Source organism: Podarcis pityusensis (assembly GCF_964106645.2).
Source record: "Podarcis pityusensis genome assembly, chromosome: 13".
In the NCBI taxonomy this organism is placed as follows: Eukaryota; Metazoa; Chordata; class Lepidosauria; order Squamata; family Lacertidae; genus Podarcis; species Podarcis pityusensis.
Window position 1 is genome coordinate 2,177,398 of NC_138038.1, and position 17,645 is coordinate 2,195,042.

The 17,645-nt window shown below is 45.2% G+C and overlaps 1 protein-coding gene across 2 annotated transcripts; it reads right to left on the reverse strand.

Moving 5' to 3' along the window:
- Window positions 1-8,158: 8,158 nt before the first annotated feature.
- On the reverse strand, window positions 8,159-17,542 carry HUS1 (HUS1 checkpoint clamp component). Of its 2 annotated transcripts, XM_080977035.1 has the most exons (8): window positions 17,276-17,403; window positions 17,056-17,183; window positions 16,794-16,970; window positions 16,013-16,120; window positions 14,630-14,704; window positions 12,992-13,091; window positions 9,684-9,803; window positions 8,195-8,482 (listed from the first exon to the last, which is right to left on the reverse strand). In XM_080977035.1, exons 1-8 carry the CDS (start codon window positions 17,325-17,327, stop codon window positions 8,400-8,402), a joined length of 843 nt encoding a protein of 280 aa, XP_080833161.1. In that variant the 5' UTR covers window positions 17,328-17,403; the 3' UTR covers window positions 8,195-8,399. The 2 variants fall into 2 exon arrangements, with proteins under 2 accessions (XP_080833160.1, XP_080833161.1); XM_080977034.1 differs by lacking the exon at window positions 17,056-17,183 and having other exon boundaries at window positions 8,159-8,482; window positions 17,276-17,542.
- Between the last annotated feature and the right edge of the window lie 103 nt (window positions 17,543-17,645).

The window sequence follows — 17,645 nt, forward strand, 5'->3', positions numbered from 1 at the left end:
ACCAGAGGAGCATCACACACCAAGACACAATGTTTGGGCTGTGACATGTTCTTCTAATGAGGCACTCATTTTGCCCCATTTCCCTGAGTGCAGGATTTGGCATGTTCTATTTTGAATGTTGATTATACACTGACATCAGAAATTGTTATTTAGACCCACGTTTCAGGAAAATGAAATTCTGGGCTGCTAAAAAGAAAGTGGGTTTTCATCATTATGTGGCACAAAGGGTAGCTTCCTTTGCAGAAAAGGCTGCCATGCCAAGGGAAAAGGACGCGGGCACAATGGCTGCAAACTGCCCTGAAGTTTTGCAAGCAAGAGAAATGAACCTTGATATAAGCTTATGATGTTTTGTATTAAATAAATAATGTGTGTTATTTTAAGAGTATGCTTTATGCTTTATCATGAATTTTGAATAGTGAGAAGGTATGGGAACAGATCAAAGAGATAGGGGAGGATTTGCGGTTCCAAATTTGAAGTTGTATTATGAAGCCTCGTACCTTTGCTGGGTTAAAGAATGGATTGTCATCAAAAACACAGATCTATTAGATTTAGAAGGCTTCAATATAAGATTTGGTTGGCACGCTTATTTGTGGCGTAATAAGGAAAAGGTCCACAAAGGATTCTCTAATCATATTATTAGAGGGCCACTGTTGGAAGTATGGGAGAGAAACAAAAAATTACTGGAAAGAAATACCCCTTGGTGGTTATCACCTACTGACATCTTAACAATAAAAAAAAATAAACATTGAAGGAGAAAGATGGACTTACGAAGATTTGCTAGTAAAAACAGAAAATGGATGGAAGATTAGGCCATATGAGGAGATAAAAAATAAATTGACAGGCTGGATCCAATTTCATCAAATCAATGCTATGTGGACTGAAGATAAAAAGAATGGGATGAACGGAAAAAAATCCAGATTCCAGGTAGAAATATTAGAAAATAAATCAAAACTATCAAAAATGTACAGCCAGTTGCTTGAATGGGACACCAAAGATGAAGAAATAAAAGAAGTAATGGTGAAATGGGCGATAGACTTTGGATACAACACAGAGTTTGATAAGTGGAAGAAACTTTGGGATAAAGGTATGAAATTTTCGGCATGCACAACACTTAGAGAGAACATAAATAAAATGATGTACAGGTGGTACATCACGCCGATAAAATTAGAAAAAATGTATAAAACCGGAGACAAATTATGCTGGAAATGCAAGATTAAAGAAGGCAATTTTTACCACATGTGGTGGTCTTGTGAGGTAATTAGAAAGTTTTGGGAGTCTATTTACAATGAATTAAAAAAAATATTTAAATATACCTTCACAAAAAAACCCGAGGCCTTCCTTCTGGGGATAATTGGAGAAGAAATTAAAAAGGAAGACCAAACACTCTTCCAATATGCAACAGTGGCTGCTAGAACACTAATAGCACAAAATTTGAAGACATCAAAAATCCCAACTATAAATGAGTGGCAATCAAAATTATTTGACTATATAGAATTGGCAAAAATGACACAGAAAATAAGAAACCAAAAAGTTACAAAGTTTAATAATGATTGGAATAAATTTATGACATATATTGAAACAGATGTAAAAAATCTAAAAATCACAGTAGGCTCGATATAACGCTTGCGACGCAAATAGTTTTAAGAAAATGAAACTGCAGATAGGAAACCTTTCGTAACATATTCCAAAACCGAGTTGAAGGGAAGTCAATTATTGTTGTGTGATTTAGTTATTTAGTTATTGTAAGCTTAACTTGTTGGTGTTTTATGTTATGTAATGTTTTTCTTTTTGTTGTTGGTTTTTTGTGTTTTTGTTTGTCTTTTTTGCTGCTTGAATGTTTGGTGTGGTATAATGAATTGAAACTAATAAAAATTAAAATTAAAAAAAATGAATAGTGAGTGAGTACTGATTTTTTAATGTAAGTTTATGTAAATTTTGTTACCTGGTTGAAATGCTGTTATCACACTCTGTGCTATGGTCTAAGGTGGTGGTTCCAAACTTTGGGGGGGGGGCACCCCCTTGGTTCCATAAATGCATCCCCAGTGCCCTACCCTAGAAAGACCACTTTTATTCAGAATAGCAGTTTGCACAACCCATTAAAGAAACAATAAAATTCATTGCACATTTATTCAAAATCCAATTAAAACTATTTAGTTTAATTAATTCAACAAGATGAACTTGATCCAGTGATGCTAGCTTTTCAAAGTTGTTTATACCTTCCGTGCCCCTCCACCCCCTTGCATCGTAGCCCCCTAGGTAATCCCACCACCCACTAAGGGAGCACTGGCCTTAGGACTAATGCCATAAAGGTTCCTTTTTTCGACCAGTGCTGCAGTGTGGCAGGAGTGAGCCTTTGCAATACAATAGGTATTTCTGGCCCAGCTTCTTCTAGCAATGCTTACAGCATCCTCACCCCACTGCCTGTAACCTGAGCTAGAGCTGGGCTAAGCGAAAAGCTCCCTCCTTGCAGTGGCAAAGTTCCTAATGCCCTTTTCCTCCTCCCTGTGCCCATTTCAGGATATCTTTTCAGGCCAAACGCTCACTGGGGGGGGGGGGCTGTGGAGAGGGAATTGTAGCTGCTCAACATGGATGGGATAACTGAATGCTCATAGGAAAGGCAACAAGAACAGATGAAAGGAAGTATAAGGTGGTGAGAAAAAGAAAGAACTGAAACATGGGAGAAGATGTTGGCAGAGAGGAAACAGCAACAGGGAGACAGCTGGTCTTTGGTGGGCTGTGAAAGAAGGCGGCAAGTCTGAGAGAGTGCCGGAAGGAGGCAAAAAGGCAAAGGGTGAGAGAGAAGAGAGAGAAACAAAGGCAAGACCAAGACAGGTGACATGAGGACAAACATAAAAGAAGGAAAGAAAAGAATGATGGAGAAAGAAAGGAGGCGGCAGAAGGAACAGGAAGCAAGTGGAGATGCAGATGAGGAGGGACAGCTGAATCCTTTTGGATGTCATGGAAGCCTTTTTGGTAAGAAAATGCAACCAGAATGGTGGTAAAGATGACCTGGCCTCTTGCACAACATCAAAGACAAGCTTTGCTGAAGAGAAAAACCCAGGGAAGCAAAGAAAAGACACAACTACTAAAAGGGTCCAAATATTTCCTCAACAATGCATGAAAGATGGGCTTACAGTCGTACCTTGGTTCTCGGACGGAATCTGTTCCAGAAGTCCTTTCGACTCCCGGAAACTTTTGAAAACCAAGGCGCAGCTTCCGAATGGCTGCAGGAGCTCCTTGCACTCAGTCAGAAGCCGCATCGGACGACCAGCTTCCAAAGAACATTTGCAAACAGGAACACTCACTTCCGGGGTTGCGGGGTTTGGGAGCCAAAATGTTCGAGTCACAAGGCATTCGAGAACCAAGGTATGACTGTACTAGTATTGGAGGGGGGCGGGAACAGCATCCGTCAGTGTGTGAAATGTAGCAAGACACAAGCAAATGAAAGTTTGAAATTTAGAAACAGAGCATCCAATTATTAAAACAAACCTGTTTTAATTTCCCCCCAAAGGGGTTTCCCCCCAAAATGGACACACTGTTTTCTGAAGAGCAAAGAAACCTTGCTCCATCCATTGCACACAGAGGAGCACTAGCTAGCTTTCCCATGTGTGGCCGCTGTCACAGGCTGACGGCTTCTTAGAGCCACAGGTGAGAGCTGAGTTCAGGGTGGTGACCAAAAGTGTCTCCCACTAGAGGTCTCTCCCTCTCCTTACACCTCATACACCCTGTAAACATCAAGGTGGTGTGCCACTGTAGCACATAAAGCACTATAGATAATCATTAGCATTGCTGGCCAATCAGCTGTAAAGGCCTGTAGGCATAGAAAGGTCTTCCAGAGACATCTGACAGTCTCGAGCAGCTTCTCTGAGGAGCCTTGTCTCCAGCAGCAAAGTCATCCACAGCCAATCCATCGCCTTCCTTAAGGATGAAATCCTCCACTTCCTTTGGAGACATGGAGCCTCACTCTCACATAGAGTTTGGGCTTAGGGTGCTCAGGGCCATCATCTCTGCTCCCAAGGAATGCTCAGTGTCCCTAACCGCACACGGGAATAATGTCTGCATGTGCCTTGGAACCAGAACAGTCTACGGAAACAGCCTAGTGGCATCCACCACTCACTGCCTTTAGCTGGTGGGCAGTCTCCGAAGCCAGGCAGTGGTCAAAGAGTGGGGCTTCCCATGGTGTGCTGCTAGGCTGCAGGCACCCTAGAGAGCGAGAAAGTGGGAGCAGGACTCCCCAGGACAAGGAACTGAGCAGATGAGCAAAGGCAAAGGCTGGCCCCGAAGTTTGTGCACCTGGAGCTCAGAGCTCTGCAAAGATGTCCACCTGCATCCCCAGTGGCCCCTCGCTGGCAGCTCCCAGTTCTAGCTCAACAGTTCCTGGTGGGACCAGCAGCACCAGCCGGATGGAGCGGGCAGGCGGCCGGGGGCGCGTCTGCACAAGTCACACCAAACCTGCTTCCCTAGAACAGGCAAACAGGTCCAAATCAAGAAAGCCCACCTTTGGTAATGCAGGCTATACTGCTGGTTTTCTTTTCAAAAACCTATTTCAGCCATCTGCATCTCACGAGAGAGATTAGAAGGGAGCATAATCGAAGTGTACGTGTACATTGTTCATTCGCACGAGCAAAGAGCACACGTGCCCCACAAAAGCCTTTCCCTTTCCAGAATCCCGCCGCGCATTTCCTGAATTCGCCCCACACTAGGAAGCAACTGCGAGAAGCAAACCGACAACAAACTTCATGTGGGGCAGCCCGAGAGCAAAGCGAGGTCGGCCGAGATTTCCTTGCAGGAAGGAAGGAAGGAAGGCAGCGCCGCCTTACCTGCTCGCCGCGTCCCTGCCCGGCGCCCCCGGAGCAGCGCCGCCTTTGCGCCCGCGGCCCCCAGGCGGGATCCGCCGAGAAGCGGCTCCGGTTGTCTTTCCGTTGCCGCTTTTCTCCCAGCCGCGCCTGCAGCCCAAGCCGGCGGGTCGGCGGGCGGGCGGGGCTTGTGCCGCGCAGGCAGCCCCTCGAGGAAGCGCCCTGCCCAGGAGGGGGATCCGGGCCCTGGCGAGGCCGCCATCCCGCCCCCCCCCCGCCCCGTGATGCGTTGCCCCAAATCACATAAGGCAACTGGATGCTTTTGTCTTTATTCTGTAAACTACCCTGTGATCATCAGATGAAAGGCAGTATAAAAAATTAATAATGATAATTGCAGCCATGGTTTCCTCTGGGTAAAATGACTTCTGATTTGGAAGTAAGACTGTCGTTCAAGGCACACTTAGCTGAAAGCAAATCACACAGAACTAAATTTAGTGGAACTTGTTTTCAAATAAGTGTGCCTATGACTGCAGCTTTACTTCAAAATCGGAAATAACTATCTGGAGAAAACAACAGCGGCATTTGTAATCCGCTTGCTGAGCAAGAAAGTGATTTGCAGAGATGTACAAGGGGTGGATCCCCATCCCAAACTGCAGCTTGGAACTTTCTTTTTAAAAATCCCTATGTGGTCCCCCCCCCCTTTTTTTTTTTGCTGTATAATTTAGTGGCAGGCCCATTCAGACAAGGACAAATCCCTAATTTTGACATTCATTTCAAAATGTCTGAACAAATTACCCAGCACCTACTGACCAAGTCAAGAACTTTCTTTCTAACACCACTACTAGAGTTTCAGCAGAGGAAAGGTTTAAAAGGCCTTGATGGGTGGAAAATCCTTGTGTTCTTTTCATTCTGCTTTGTCAGTTGAGAACTGACACAGGGGAAGATGATTTCGGTGGTGGCATCTGGACTTTCCTCTGCCTGCTTCGCACCAGGCAACTCCTGTTTTGAAAGTCAAATGCTGATGGCAGACTAACTGCACAGGGGACCTTCCTGCAAAGAAAACATCCTGCTTTTCCACTTCCACTTGACGCTGCAGTTTGCAAAGCCTTTCTGGAGACACAGAACAAACAGCATGGACCCACACAGACAGACAGACACACATTCTGCCAGAAAAAGAGAAGGATGTTATTCCAGGGCCCACCTATGGCAACATAACAGTTTGCATCAACTCCCAAAGCTTTTAAGTACAGGCGAAAACATGGTCCAGCTATTCACGGAGTGCTAACCAAAATATTGTTTCTCCAAGCACAGACAAAGCACACTTGCACTGCCTTGTAATTCATTCAGCTTAGGGACGCCCCCCGCTGTGCCTGCCACATCACATAAAGTTGAGGCTGTGTAGCGGTTTAGGGAAATGTATGTTCTGCCTTCTGACGCCATTCTCTACTCCAAGGGAAGGAGGGTGGCCGCATGATTTATTCATGCCTTGAGAGAGACATTGGACTCCTGTCAGTGCCAATTTTTCATTAAAAAAAAAATTCTGTTACTTCCATGGCTGATTGGTGGCCACTGAATCTTAGCAAGTGTAAGTATAAATGAGAAGAGTTCCTAAAGTTACGGTTCCTATGCCTGAAAGGAAAGAGGGTTACAAGTACAGACAAGCCTGGTGCTTCTTCTCCTTTCCCCTTTTACTGCTGTAGATGAGATATGAGAACAGGAAGAGGGTGGGAGTGTTTGAATTCTGCAGCTTCCTTGTGGTTTAAAGACATAGATCTCGAGTGCATGCTTGCCCCACAAGTTGTTGAAATGGAACACAGAGTGCAAGGGCCCTGCAGATAAAATGGTGGGACCTCTAGGAATTTCATCACGTGTTCCAAAAAATATTGCACTAAAGAGGCAACATATGATGGCTTGTGAAATTTTAGAATTGTCTAATATCAATATGCAGCACTCCAATTTTTTCAGGTAATCTTCCCAGAAATGTTAAAAATATAGAGACAGTCCAAACCTATTACATAAGTACTTTGAAAGGTGAGGACGCAATATTGGTGGGAGTTCCCTTTTAAACTTACAGTAAAGGCTGATGGGTTTCTGATGGCATCTATGCTTCGAGAGGCTAAATTTATTCTGGCCAGCCTGAATCTGTCACAAGACAGACATCTTGGATAACAGCTCCATACAGGATGAGCCAGGAATCCTGGGAACCAGTGTGTTCTAAGAAGAAAGAGAAATCCTGTTGCCTCCGAGTGCCTGTCTTGCTCCAACCCTGCCGTGCCTAGAGACAGCCAGTCAGCTCATGCATTCATAGCAGTAACCAGAGGAGGAATGACTATTAAGAAAATAAACGCCCTGGTGCATCTGAATCAGTGCAACCGGATGCCTTCATCTGCCCCAGCTGCAACAAAGTATGTCTCTCCCATATTGGTCTCTACAGCCACAGCAGGTGCTGCAATCTTTCAACCATTTGATTTCACCCCCAAAACACTCTCCTCCATTGTTTCCTAAGACAGCTGGATGCCAGCAATGAAATCCAATCGATTAGCAATTTAGGAGGTTTGTCCAGCTCAGGGGTCAGCAACCTTTTTTAGCCATGGGCCAGTCCACCATCCCTCAGACCTTGTTGGGGGGTGGACTATATGGGGGGGGGGTGAACAAATTTCTATGCCCCACAAATAACCCAGAGATGCATTTTAAATAAAAGGACACATTCTACTAATGTAAAAACACGCTGATTCCTGGACCGTCTGCGGGCCGGATTGAGAAGGCGATTGGGCCGCATCCGGACCCCGGGTCTTAGGTTGCCTACCCCTGGTCTAGCTAAATTAGTTATTTCACACCTTTAATTTCAGAGAATTAAAAGAATCTAACACAGAGCTCAAATACAGGAATGGGTCTAGCTTTCACCTCACATCAGAGACTAGCCTACCTTAATAAGCTTTTGATGCCCAAGCCTGAATTAAATTCTAGCACCTACAAACCTCTAACAGTATGATACATTTTTAGAATTACTTTACATACCTATAAATTAGTAAACTTCATTTATTGCTTAGAAAAGATGATCGTCTTAATGATAAACATTGTTGCCAATATATATATATATTGCCCAGTTAAAGTTTCTGATGTGTGTGCCCTGACCCTAGAGGTCCACAGCTACTTGGAAGTCAGAATCCTAACTGGGATCAATCTGTTGCCTAAATGGAAGCTCTGAGGGTACTGGAGAATTTTAATATGCAGTAATGAATGATGGAATGGACAGGAGGCGTAGAATATATGGAACTGACAGGTGACTGAGAAACAAGATTTTTTTAAAGAAAAAACCAACAGTTATTTTGCTGCATGGAGAACCAGAATAACTAAAGATCTAATGGACTGTTTCTTTAATAAAATATATAGCCCAGTCAAACAGATTTTTTTTTACTTCTTCTATTTACCAAATATAAGGTATTAAATATACAGTTCTCTGCACAGAATCTGATTACAAAAGGGGTTTAAACAAGCATAGCAAGCACTCGTGTCCCCCACCCCATCTTCCTGTGCCTGGTTCAGCGCCTTTGAGAAGACACTACAGCATTGAAAACAGGTGAGCTGGAACAACTGTTCAATTCATACAAGGGCTGGAATGAAATATTGAAGAGAAACATCTTCGTGGAGCAAGATGAAGTGAACAATCCTTTTGCTTGCAATATCTGCAAAACACAAGTCCATATTTTAAACTTCAAAGGATGACAGAGGGCCCAAAATATCATGTTCAACAATAGCCAACATTCTCCAGTTTTGAAGGCCAAACAGATGCAGAGGCCAAGCTGCAGGAGGTCTGGAATATTTTGAACATGGCTACCATCAACCTCCAAAACTTTTTTAAAACTGTTTTTCCCAACCAGGAGAAAGACAACAAAAAGAAAAGCTGTGTCAGGTCCTCCCTCCTAGACAAAAGGCACTTTCAACAACAGCCACTTGACAGCAGACCTGACTCTGCCTACAGATGCATATGCCCTGGTGGAGCTGGGCAAGGGAGGGCTGAGGTGAGTTACCGTATTTTTCGCCCCATAGGCGCACCTAGTTTTTTTTGGGGGGGGAAATAAAGATTTTTTTTTATTTCCCCCCCAGGTGCGGGGCTGGGGTGGGGGAAGCCCGAGCTTCCCCCGACCCCAGAACAGGCTGCTATCCGCAAGCTGTGGGAGAGCTGCGCGAAGCCCGAAGCCTGGGGTGTGCTGAGCTCAGTGCGCCCCAAGCTTCTGGGTGCAGGCAAGCTGTCCGCTAGCCATGGGAGAGCTGTGCGAAGTCGTGCAGCTCTCCCACGGCTTGCGGGTAGCTTCCTGAAGCCTGGAGAGCGAGAGGGGTCGGTGCGCACCAATCCCCCTCGCTCTCCAGGCTTCAATGAAAGCCTGCATTCGCCCCATAGGACGCACACACATTTCCCCTTCATTTTTGGAGAGGGAAAAGTGCGTCCTATAGGGAGAAAAATACGGTATATAAACATGATTCATACATACATATATAATTTTATTCGTATGCCACCTTTCCACAGTTAAAACCATGCTCAAGGTGGCTTACAACATGGTGTGTGGGGGGGAAACAGAACTTAATTACAAATATAATGAAAGTAGTCATAAACAATAAAGAAATATCAAAATATACACAACCAAATTTCCACATAAATCATAACATCTAAAATAAAGATAAGAAAAAATTACTATCAATAACAGCAACAATCCCCCCATGGTGTCCGGTTTGGCCCTAAGAATGCTGGTCCAAATACAGTGGTGTGTGGAAATGTTGAAATTTGCTTTTACAGGAAGGATATGGCAATCCCTTCCAAACACGTGGTATCTTCTTCATAGAGTGGCAAATGACTTGTTCAAACAACAGGCCAAAAGGGTCACTTACTACATAGTGCTTTTGTGGGATTCACTTGCTGCCCTGCAAGTAACTGGAGAAGTCTCTTAATGTCAATGCGGGCCTCGGCCATGGTCTCGAGATCTCTCTCTTGACTCAACTTTTGGGAGCCTACAGAAATTCACAAAAAATAGAAACTTTTATTAACTAGAACAAGTTTTTTAAAGGGTTGTACATAATTTCCATTAACAGTTTAAGGCTGTAATCTGTGCATTTTACTTCCAAGTACAGTGGTACCTCGAGTTACAAGCGTCTCAGGTTACAAACACTTCAGGTTACAAACTCCGCTAACCTGGAAGTTACCTCGAGTTGAGAACTTTGCCCCAGGATAAAAACGGAAATTGTGTGCTGGCGGCGCAGCGGCAGCAAGAGGCCCCATTAGTGAAAGCATGCCTCTAGTTAAGAGAACGGACCTCGGGAATGAATTAAGTTCGTAACTAGAGGTACCACTGTACATATGAACATGATCAAGCAGCCAGTATGTACTATGTTCTATTCCTCATTGTGACAACCACCTCATACTTCCATTTCAGAGAGAACAAACCAAGGCTAGTAGCTAACTTGTCAGCAGGGCAGTGGCTCTTTTTTGGGGGGTGTTATTGGGTTATTGTTCTTATTTTGTTTTTATATATTGTGATCTTTTCTGTGAACTGCCTTGAGACCTCCAGGTATAGGGGAGCATATAAATTCAATAAATAAAAAATAAAGTAAGTACCACGTGAGACCAGATCACAGCTCCAATCTCAGCCACTGGGGAGGGGTGGACCCAGAGCCACTTCACACGGATGCTTGCAAGAAAGTAAGTCTCTGGTTAGCTGTAGGAGCTACCAAAGCTGCCAGAAGTGGCTGAAGGAAGAGAGGAAGGAACTAGCAGTGGCAGGCACTGATGATGAACGTGTTGGAATGGGGCTCACTGACACTGACTACAGTAATATTCAGACCCTGTACTGCATCCAGCCAGAGGCTTCTGTACGCACAGAGATTTGTTCATAGGCAGAGGTGCTGTATTGGCACACCCCCACCCCAGAAAAAAAACACTTCATCACAACAGCCACCAGCTGAGCAAGTACCACACAAGAGCAGCAAGCAGGGAGGCAGGCAGGCAGGCAGGCCCCTGAAAAGTGGGGACTTTGAGGGCTGTGTGTGCACATGAAGGTTGGGAGAAGTTAAAAGCCTCCATTGGTAGTGGAAGCAAAGACGGCAGCAGAGACACCAGCTGCCCAGTCATCACCCATCTCAACTTCTTCTGAGGCAATTGTTATCCATACAATCTGCCTCTTGTGTCTCTCACCCCACACAACTCTCTTTCCTCGGTTGGAGTAATCTGGGGTGATTTTTGCACCCCCTGGGCCTGGGCAGTGGGGACCAGTTTCGCCAACCCCATGGTATGTCTCTGTTCATAGGCTCCTGTGTGTTCTGGTCATCATTGCAATACATTCAGGAAAAGGAGAAGACTAGTGTGTTACCAAAATGATTTTTCATAGTGCATCAGGTAATAAGCAGGACCACCAGGAGCCCCCAGTTTTAGTCATCATGTTTACCATGAAGTGTGCACAACCATCTTCTGTCACACCTAACAAATCCTAGCCACCATCCCAGTCTTGGAGCTGTGGTATCTGTCTGTGGAGATTATCTCTGCAAGTTGCACAGAACTTCAGAAACCCATCACAACTATGGAGAGCAATCCCTCCCCCAGCTGCAAGGATGGGAAGGAAACTGGCTTCAATTATGTACCTTCAAGGTGCTCCGAGTATCTCCGAAGCACAGGAGCAAACTGAGAAGCCCCAATCTTCTTCACAGATGCAAGAAAAGGAACTCTAGTACTGTGCCTTAAAAGGGCACCAGCAAATCAAACTAAGCCCAACCCTCCCTTGCCGCAATGGAGATCAGCAGGATATTTTGCTTCTGCGCTACAAACAACCATCTTTGTGTCCATATTGGATCTGTGGAAGAGGAGCAAACTGTTTCGGCAACTGCACCCGACTTCTGAGGCCCTTCTAAAGGACTGTGCAACTGCAGTGACAGTCTCCACCTCTCTCTATACAGTTCAAGCTGCAGAAGAAGACTAGAAGGAATTCCCAAGTCTGGAGCTGGGAAAAGGAACAGGATATTGTGCTATGATCACGGCACTTCTCCGTGCTTCTCTGGTAGTGCACCCCGTCCCTGGCTGGAGACAAGAGGAGCAGGCAGCCGTGAGATCTTGCAGTATAACTCAACGAGAGTTCTGTGAGATCTTGCAGGAAGCTGCCACTTCTTCTTGCTTCTCTGGTGGTGGTGGCGGCAGGGGTGGGGCACCTGCGAGAGTGCTGCCCCTTGGGATTCCACCCCCCAAGGCAGCTGCCTTAGTCCCCTTATGGGTGGCCCAGCTCTGGCTGTGATAGCATATGAGATCAGGAACAACACTTTGCAGGAGCAGCAAGAGCCTGGCAACCACACCTTTTTGGTTAATCATTAAGATCAGTTAAAATTTGTGAACTCCCAAGAATACTGACAAATAGCTATTTCACCCTATCCTCTAATTCTGTATTTGCAGAGGAGGTGGGGATTATGTTCTGGGCCCCCGTGTACATAAGTGAATTCTCATAAAGTGGGGAATGCTCTCTAAGCACCCTCTCTGCCGCTCTCTCTTCAATCCATACAAAAAAATACTAGAATTGAAGCTATGGGGCCGGTAGGAGGCTGGAAGACATGTGGGAAAGTGGCTGCTGTTGCTGCGCTACCGTGCACATCAGCTGTTACTCAGGGAGGCTGAGCAGTGTAAACAAAGCCCTGCTATGCCTCTGCTCTCTTCTAGGCTTCCTCCGACGTCCTCTTCAGGCTCTGTGGAGGGTCTTCTCACCAGCCACAAGGGCTCTCCAGCTCTCTCCTGCCATTTCCAGATATTTATTTATTTATTTATTTATTTCGTGGCACTGCACGTATATGTGGTCCCCTGCGAGTCATAATACACCTGTATTTTCCCCATTCATGATAATTAACTATGTATATTAGTCCATTGTTTGAAGCTACAATGTTATTTCAATTATTTGACCCGCAAATCAGTATTTCCTTCCTTTCACTTTGTTACTGACATCTGAGCGTGGGGAAAGAAAACTATTAAAGACAGACTCAAGCTAGCTCTATTTTACAACTATAAAATTGGCTAAAAATTGTTGGCGATTACTTTCAGAGCACTGCAAACCTATGCATGGTTACTCAGAAGCAAGCCCTTACTGCCTGATAAGTGTACACAGGACTGTAGCTTTTGTTGTGTACTTTTGTTAGGATCTGTTATCTGACAAAAAAAGAAAATTGCTTACCCCAGGGAGGATTCCCAAGGTCTTTAAAGTGGGTTGTAACACACACTAGATCAGTTTCTATTTTCAAGTTCATTTCTCCATTTAGATTTGCTTCTATTACCTACAATGTAAACAAAACAGTTCATATGCTTTTCACAACTACTAAATGTATTCTACCAACACCTGTTTGTCAAGGGAATGCACTTATAACAATTAAGGTTCTATTCCTAAATATAAGCCTCCAGACACATCAATAAATAAATGGAGACAACTCTGCTTAAGAGCTCTGCATCAACAAATCACCAAGCATCAAAAAGTCAGTTATATAAATTAGGGAGGTGTGTAAAAATATCATCCATGTGATGGTATCTAGTACTGTGAACAATGGAACAAAAGCGTCAACTGACTCAGACAAATAAGAAAGCCTAGCCTTCTCTGGTGCTGGTAAACCAGAAGACTGATCTGCAGATTTGGCAAGTGAAGCTTTCCAGTGCTGAGATAACACCACAATCTACTAATGATTTCAGATCAAGCTGCTGTTAAGACACAAGAGCAGGTAAAATTCTTGATAGCCAAAATTCCATAGCTACAAGTTAAACATGCATGTCATAAACATGCAATAAAAAAGAGGAAAATATTGTACATTCACAAGGTCAGTTTGGCAGGGATAACTAATTTGTATAGTCTTAGGGACCAGACAGTGGCCTGGGAATTATTGGCACCATCTCGCAATGAAGGCTGTACAGGTATACAGGACATGCAACCAGGTAAAGCAGTCTATATAAAATGTGTATCCTCAGGGCTTTTTTCCATATGGCACGTCTTAGGCACGTTCCAACTTAACAACTTTGGCTGGGTGATCCCCCCTTTAAAAAGCGCAATAACTTTGGGTGGGTGCTCCCCTAAAAAAGGTCAAGTTCTGGCACCACTTTTTCTAGAAAGAAAAAAAAAGCCCTGTGTATGCTTACTTATCACTTACAAAGTCGAAAAGAGATGGAATGTTGCAGTGTGGATCCTTTTTCCTTACATTACTTACTGGCATAGGCCAATGGTTTTCAAGTGGTGCCACGGTGCCCTAGGGTGCTTTGAATGATGGTCAAGTTTTAGTTTTTACCAGGTATCCCATAAGGAACTCAAGAAGCTGGTCAAGGAAGCAGTGGATTCAAAAAGGTTGAAAACCTCTGGGTTGAGGGATCATATAGGTATGATATGCTAGTCATCTCCTGTGGCTCCAATTGCTTACCAGCTGTGTACTCAGAGAGCAATCCTGGATAACTAAACCTTGATGGGAGTCTTACACGCAAAGTATCAAGTGAGAGCCAAGACCAGGCACCATTCACACAATTAGCAACTGCAAGATGGTCTTTTCTAAAGTAAATACCAAGCACGGGTATCCAATCTGGATCAGTACCATAGTGGGGGTAAAGAATTAAAGCCCTCCAGCTTCCCCCAAGGTCCCAAACTAGATTAGCCACACAAGCCTGCTATTTACTAAAATAAATAAATAAATAAAAAGTAAGAAAAAATGCACAATTTCCAGTTGTATGGTGTCTTGTCCAGTTTGACCCAGCGGTTAAAATGATTGCATAAAAACTCATCCCAAGTGATGCATCTCTCTCTCCCCACTTCTACTCCCACGTTAAGAATATAAGAACTTACTATAGAATTGGAGAGGTTTTTCATTCTCTCCACAACACTCTTCATGGTCTTCAGCGCTGGTAAATAAATGCTGACCTACAAAATCAAATCAACTCCCTTGAAAGTGCAGATGAGCCACGCCTGCCCCACACTGTTCCTGGGCAATGACCCCCAACGTCAATTTAAAAGGGATAAAGTCACATGCAAGGGCACAGTTCTATATAGCAACTACGAGAATGTTGAAGGGCGTAAGACACTGAGAAACTAGACTGATAATGAGAAAGGTTTGCAATAAAATGAACAATATATCATTATAAGCAGAAAGTGAACATTCCAGCAAGGCTTACAATGAACTATATAGCACAAAAATTATTGTTGTTGTATTGAAGAATGCTAAGCAGCTGGCCACAGGCTTCTGAATAAGGTCCTGTTTCAAAGAACTTCCTCAGATAACTGTAAAAAACATTCTTCACAAGGGAATGTTTACTCTCCCTTTCTTCTAATTAGAATAAGATAATTAAAGTTTTGTTTTATGTTTATTAACTTATTTGGAGAGAGATACATTTCTGAAGTCCTTGCAGTTGTCAAAACTGTAATCAGGGCCTTAAAACACTTTTGAGGAGATGAGTTTTTGGCTGAAATATGGATGCCTCCCTTAGCAATGAATTGTATTGGTGGTATGTATATTTGTTAACTGCTTGTGGGGAATAAACAACTGCTTCACATTAAGTGCAAACCAAGCCAATGAAATGGGAAAAAAATGAAGTAAACTCAGGTTGCATTATTTGAAAACACATTTGCTTTTGGCTGCGAGAGTTTTGGCTCTGAAAATATTTCAACTGCTCCAAGTTTGTGTTGTTTTTAAATGGGCAGCACTCAAGAGCGAGGACCAGTTGGTAGGTATGTTGGCAGCCAAGCATTAAGCTGAGTATTGTGAAGAGGGTGTGCATGGCTGTGTGAATGGTACATTAGTTAGGTTTGCAAGTCATATGAATGGGCAGCAGTGCATGAAAGAGTGAATGTGGAATGGACTCAGGAGATACTGTAAAGCACACTGTAAATTTTCACTGGTCTCAGATGGTAAAATACACATTCTCTCTAAAAAGAAGTTTTTGCACTAATTGCAATCCTTGGTAGAATAATGGCTGTAATTCGATTGAGTAATGGCTGTAATTCAAACATGAATAATGAAAAACAACTTTATGTAAAGTCAACTCATCCTCAGTTTACATTATCACAATGTGCTTATTAGTCTACAACACTTTTAGATTGAATGAAATCAATCATCTTAACTAAAAGGAAATTAATTTTGTTGTTGGAGTGGAATACCTTTGAGATGGGAAGTATTTGGAATACTGTTCAAACAATTTAACTTTGATATTGTGGAAACTGAAAGGGGCTCACATCAAAGTCGGGCACACTTGGTTCGCTGAAGTCATTCCACAGCTTTCTTGGGATAATACCCACAGGAATGTCGTGAGTCACGACACGGCTAGTGCTGGATAAAGAAGGCTAGAGAGAAGAAAACAAAAGGTTACATAACCAAAATTCACGACAGTGAAGGCTGTAATCCTATAAACACATATGGAAGAATGCCGCCTTTCTTTAAAAAAGGGGGGGGAGGGGGCTACGGCAGAGAAACTTCAGGTGTTCCAGGATGGGCATGATTATCTGGATCAACTTCAGTTCAGGCCTAGTTTTGGGACTGACTCATCCCCGGGATGAGTGTGGGGACAGGAGATACTGATCAACCGCGGAGACTCATACTCTCGGCAGCTTTTGATGCCATTGATCATGGTGCCCTCAGCCCAACTGCTCAGATGGGGCTCAAAGGCACAGTTACAGTGGTTTCATGTCTCCCTGCACAGGTGAGTCTAGAGAACAGCATTGCCCGAGTGTCCTTCGGTCCCCTAGTACCAATGCTATGGGGCTCTGCAGGGCACTATTTGGTCCCCAGCACTGTTTGACACCTGCCTGCAGCCCTGGGGGGTGGGCCCCGGGCCCTCTTCCCACCCCGGCTTCCACCATCTGGAACTGGGGCACAAATGGAGCTCCACCTGCCACTCGGGGGGAGGAATGCGGGCTTTCCTCCGGAAGAGACCTCACTTTTCACGGGCAAGAATCTGCCCTTTTTCCTGAGGCAGAGAGAGAGAGGCGCCCCCCCCCCGCATCCATTTCTACTCACCAATTCTACGGCGACAGTGAGGCAAGGGCAGCGCTTGTTCGTCAACTTGATTTTCACCGCCTTCGCATTCTGTGCCGTTTTTAAGGCTCGGGACAAGTTTTCCGGCGTCACCTCGAGATAGATTTCGTTTTTCTCTGCGGCTGCTCCCTCCATCTGGAACTCGTCGAAGACATTCCCCTGGAAGAGCGGAGCGGGGTGAGACAGACCGGGGCGCCCCCCCCCCCGCCCGGCTTCGGGTCCCGCCGCCCCGGCCCCGGCCTACCTGGCGGACCTCGCACCACAGGCGGGCGCCCCCCGCGGCCCCTCGGGCGCCCGCCACGAAGACCAGCCGCTCGGCCGTCAGGCGCAGCGCGCACGCCTTGGCCAGCTTGGCCACCGTCGCCACGGCGCCTGAGGGAGGAAGGAAGGAAGGAGAGCCGGGTGAGCCCCGAGGCCGCCCCGCCGGAAAGGGCGCCTTCCCCGCCCGCCCCCCCGCCACTCACGGCTGAAGTGCGCCAGGCAGCCGGCGTCCGAGATCTTGGCTCGGAAGCGCATCGCGATGGCGGGAGAAGCGGCGCGCCGGGAGGGGGGGGCGGGCGGGCCTCTCTCCCCGCTTCCCTCGGGGGCCGGAAGTGTCGCCAAGGACAGCCCCGCCCCGCCGCCGCGCCGGTTCCGCGGGAGAGGGCTCCGCAGGTCGCTCGCAACCGCTTCCTTTCGACCCCGAGTGCCCAGAAAAGCCTAAAAAGAAAACCCATCCTGTGGAGGGCATCTCCACCCCCTTCCCAATTTTTGTTCCCTAAATAGTTTAAAATTCAGCTATGCATCTTCTATGCGGTTATGAAAGTGACAAATAAAGCAACTTTCCACAAGCTG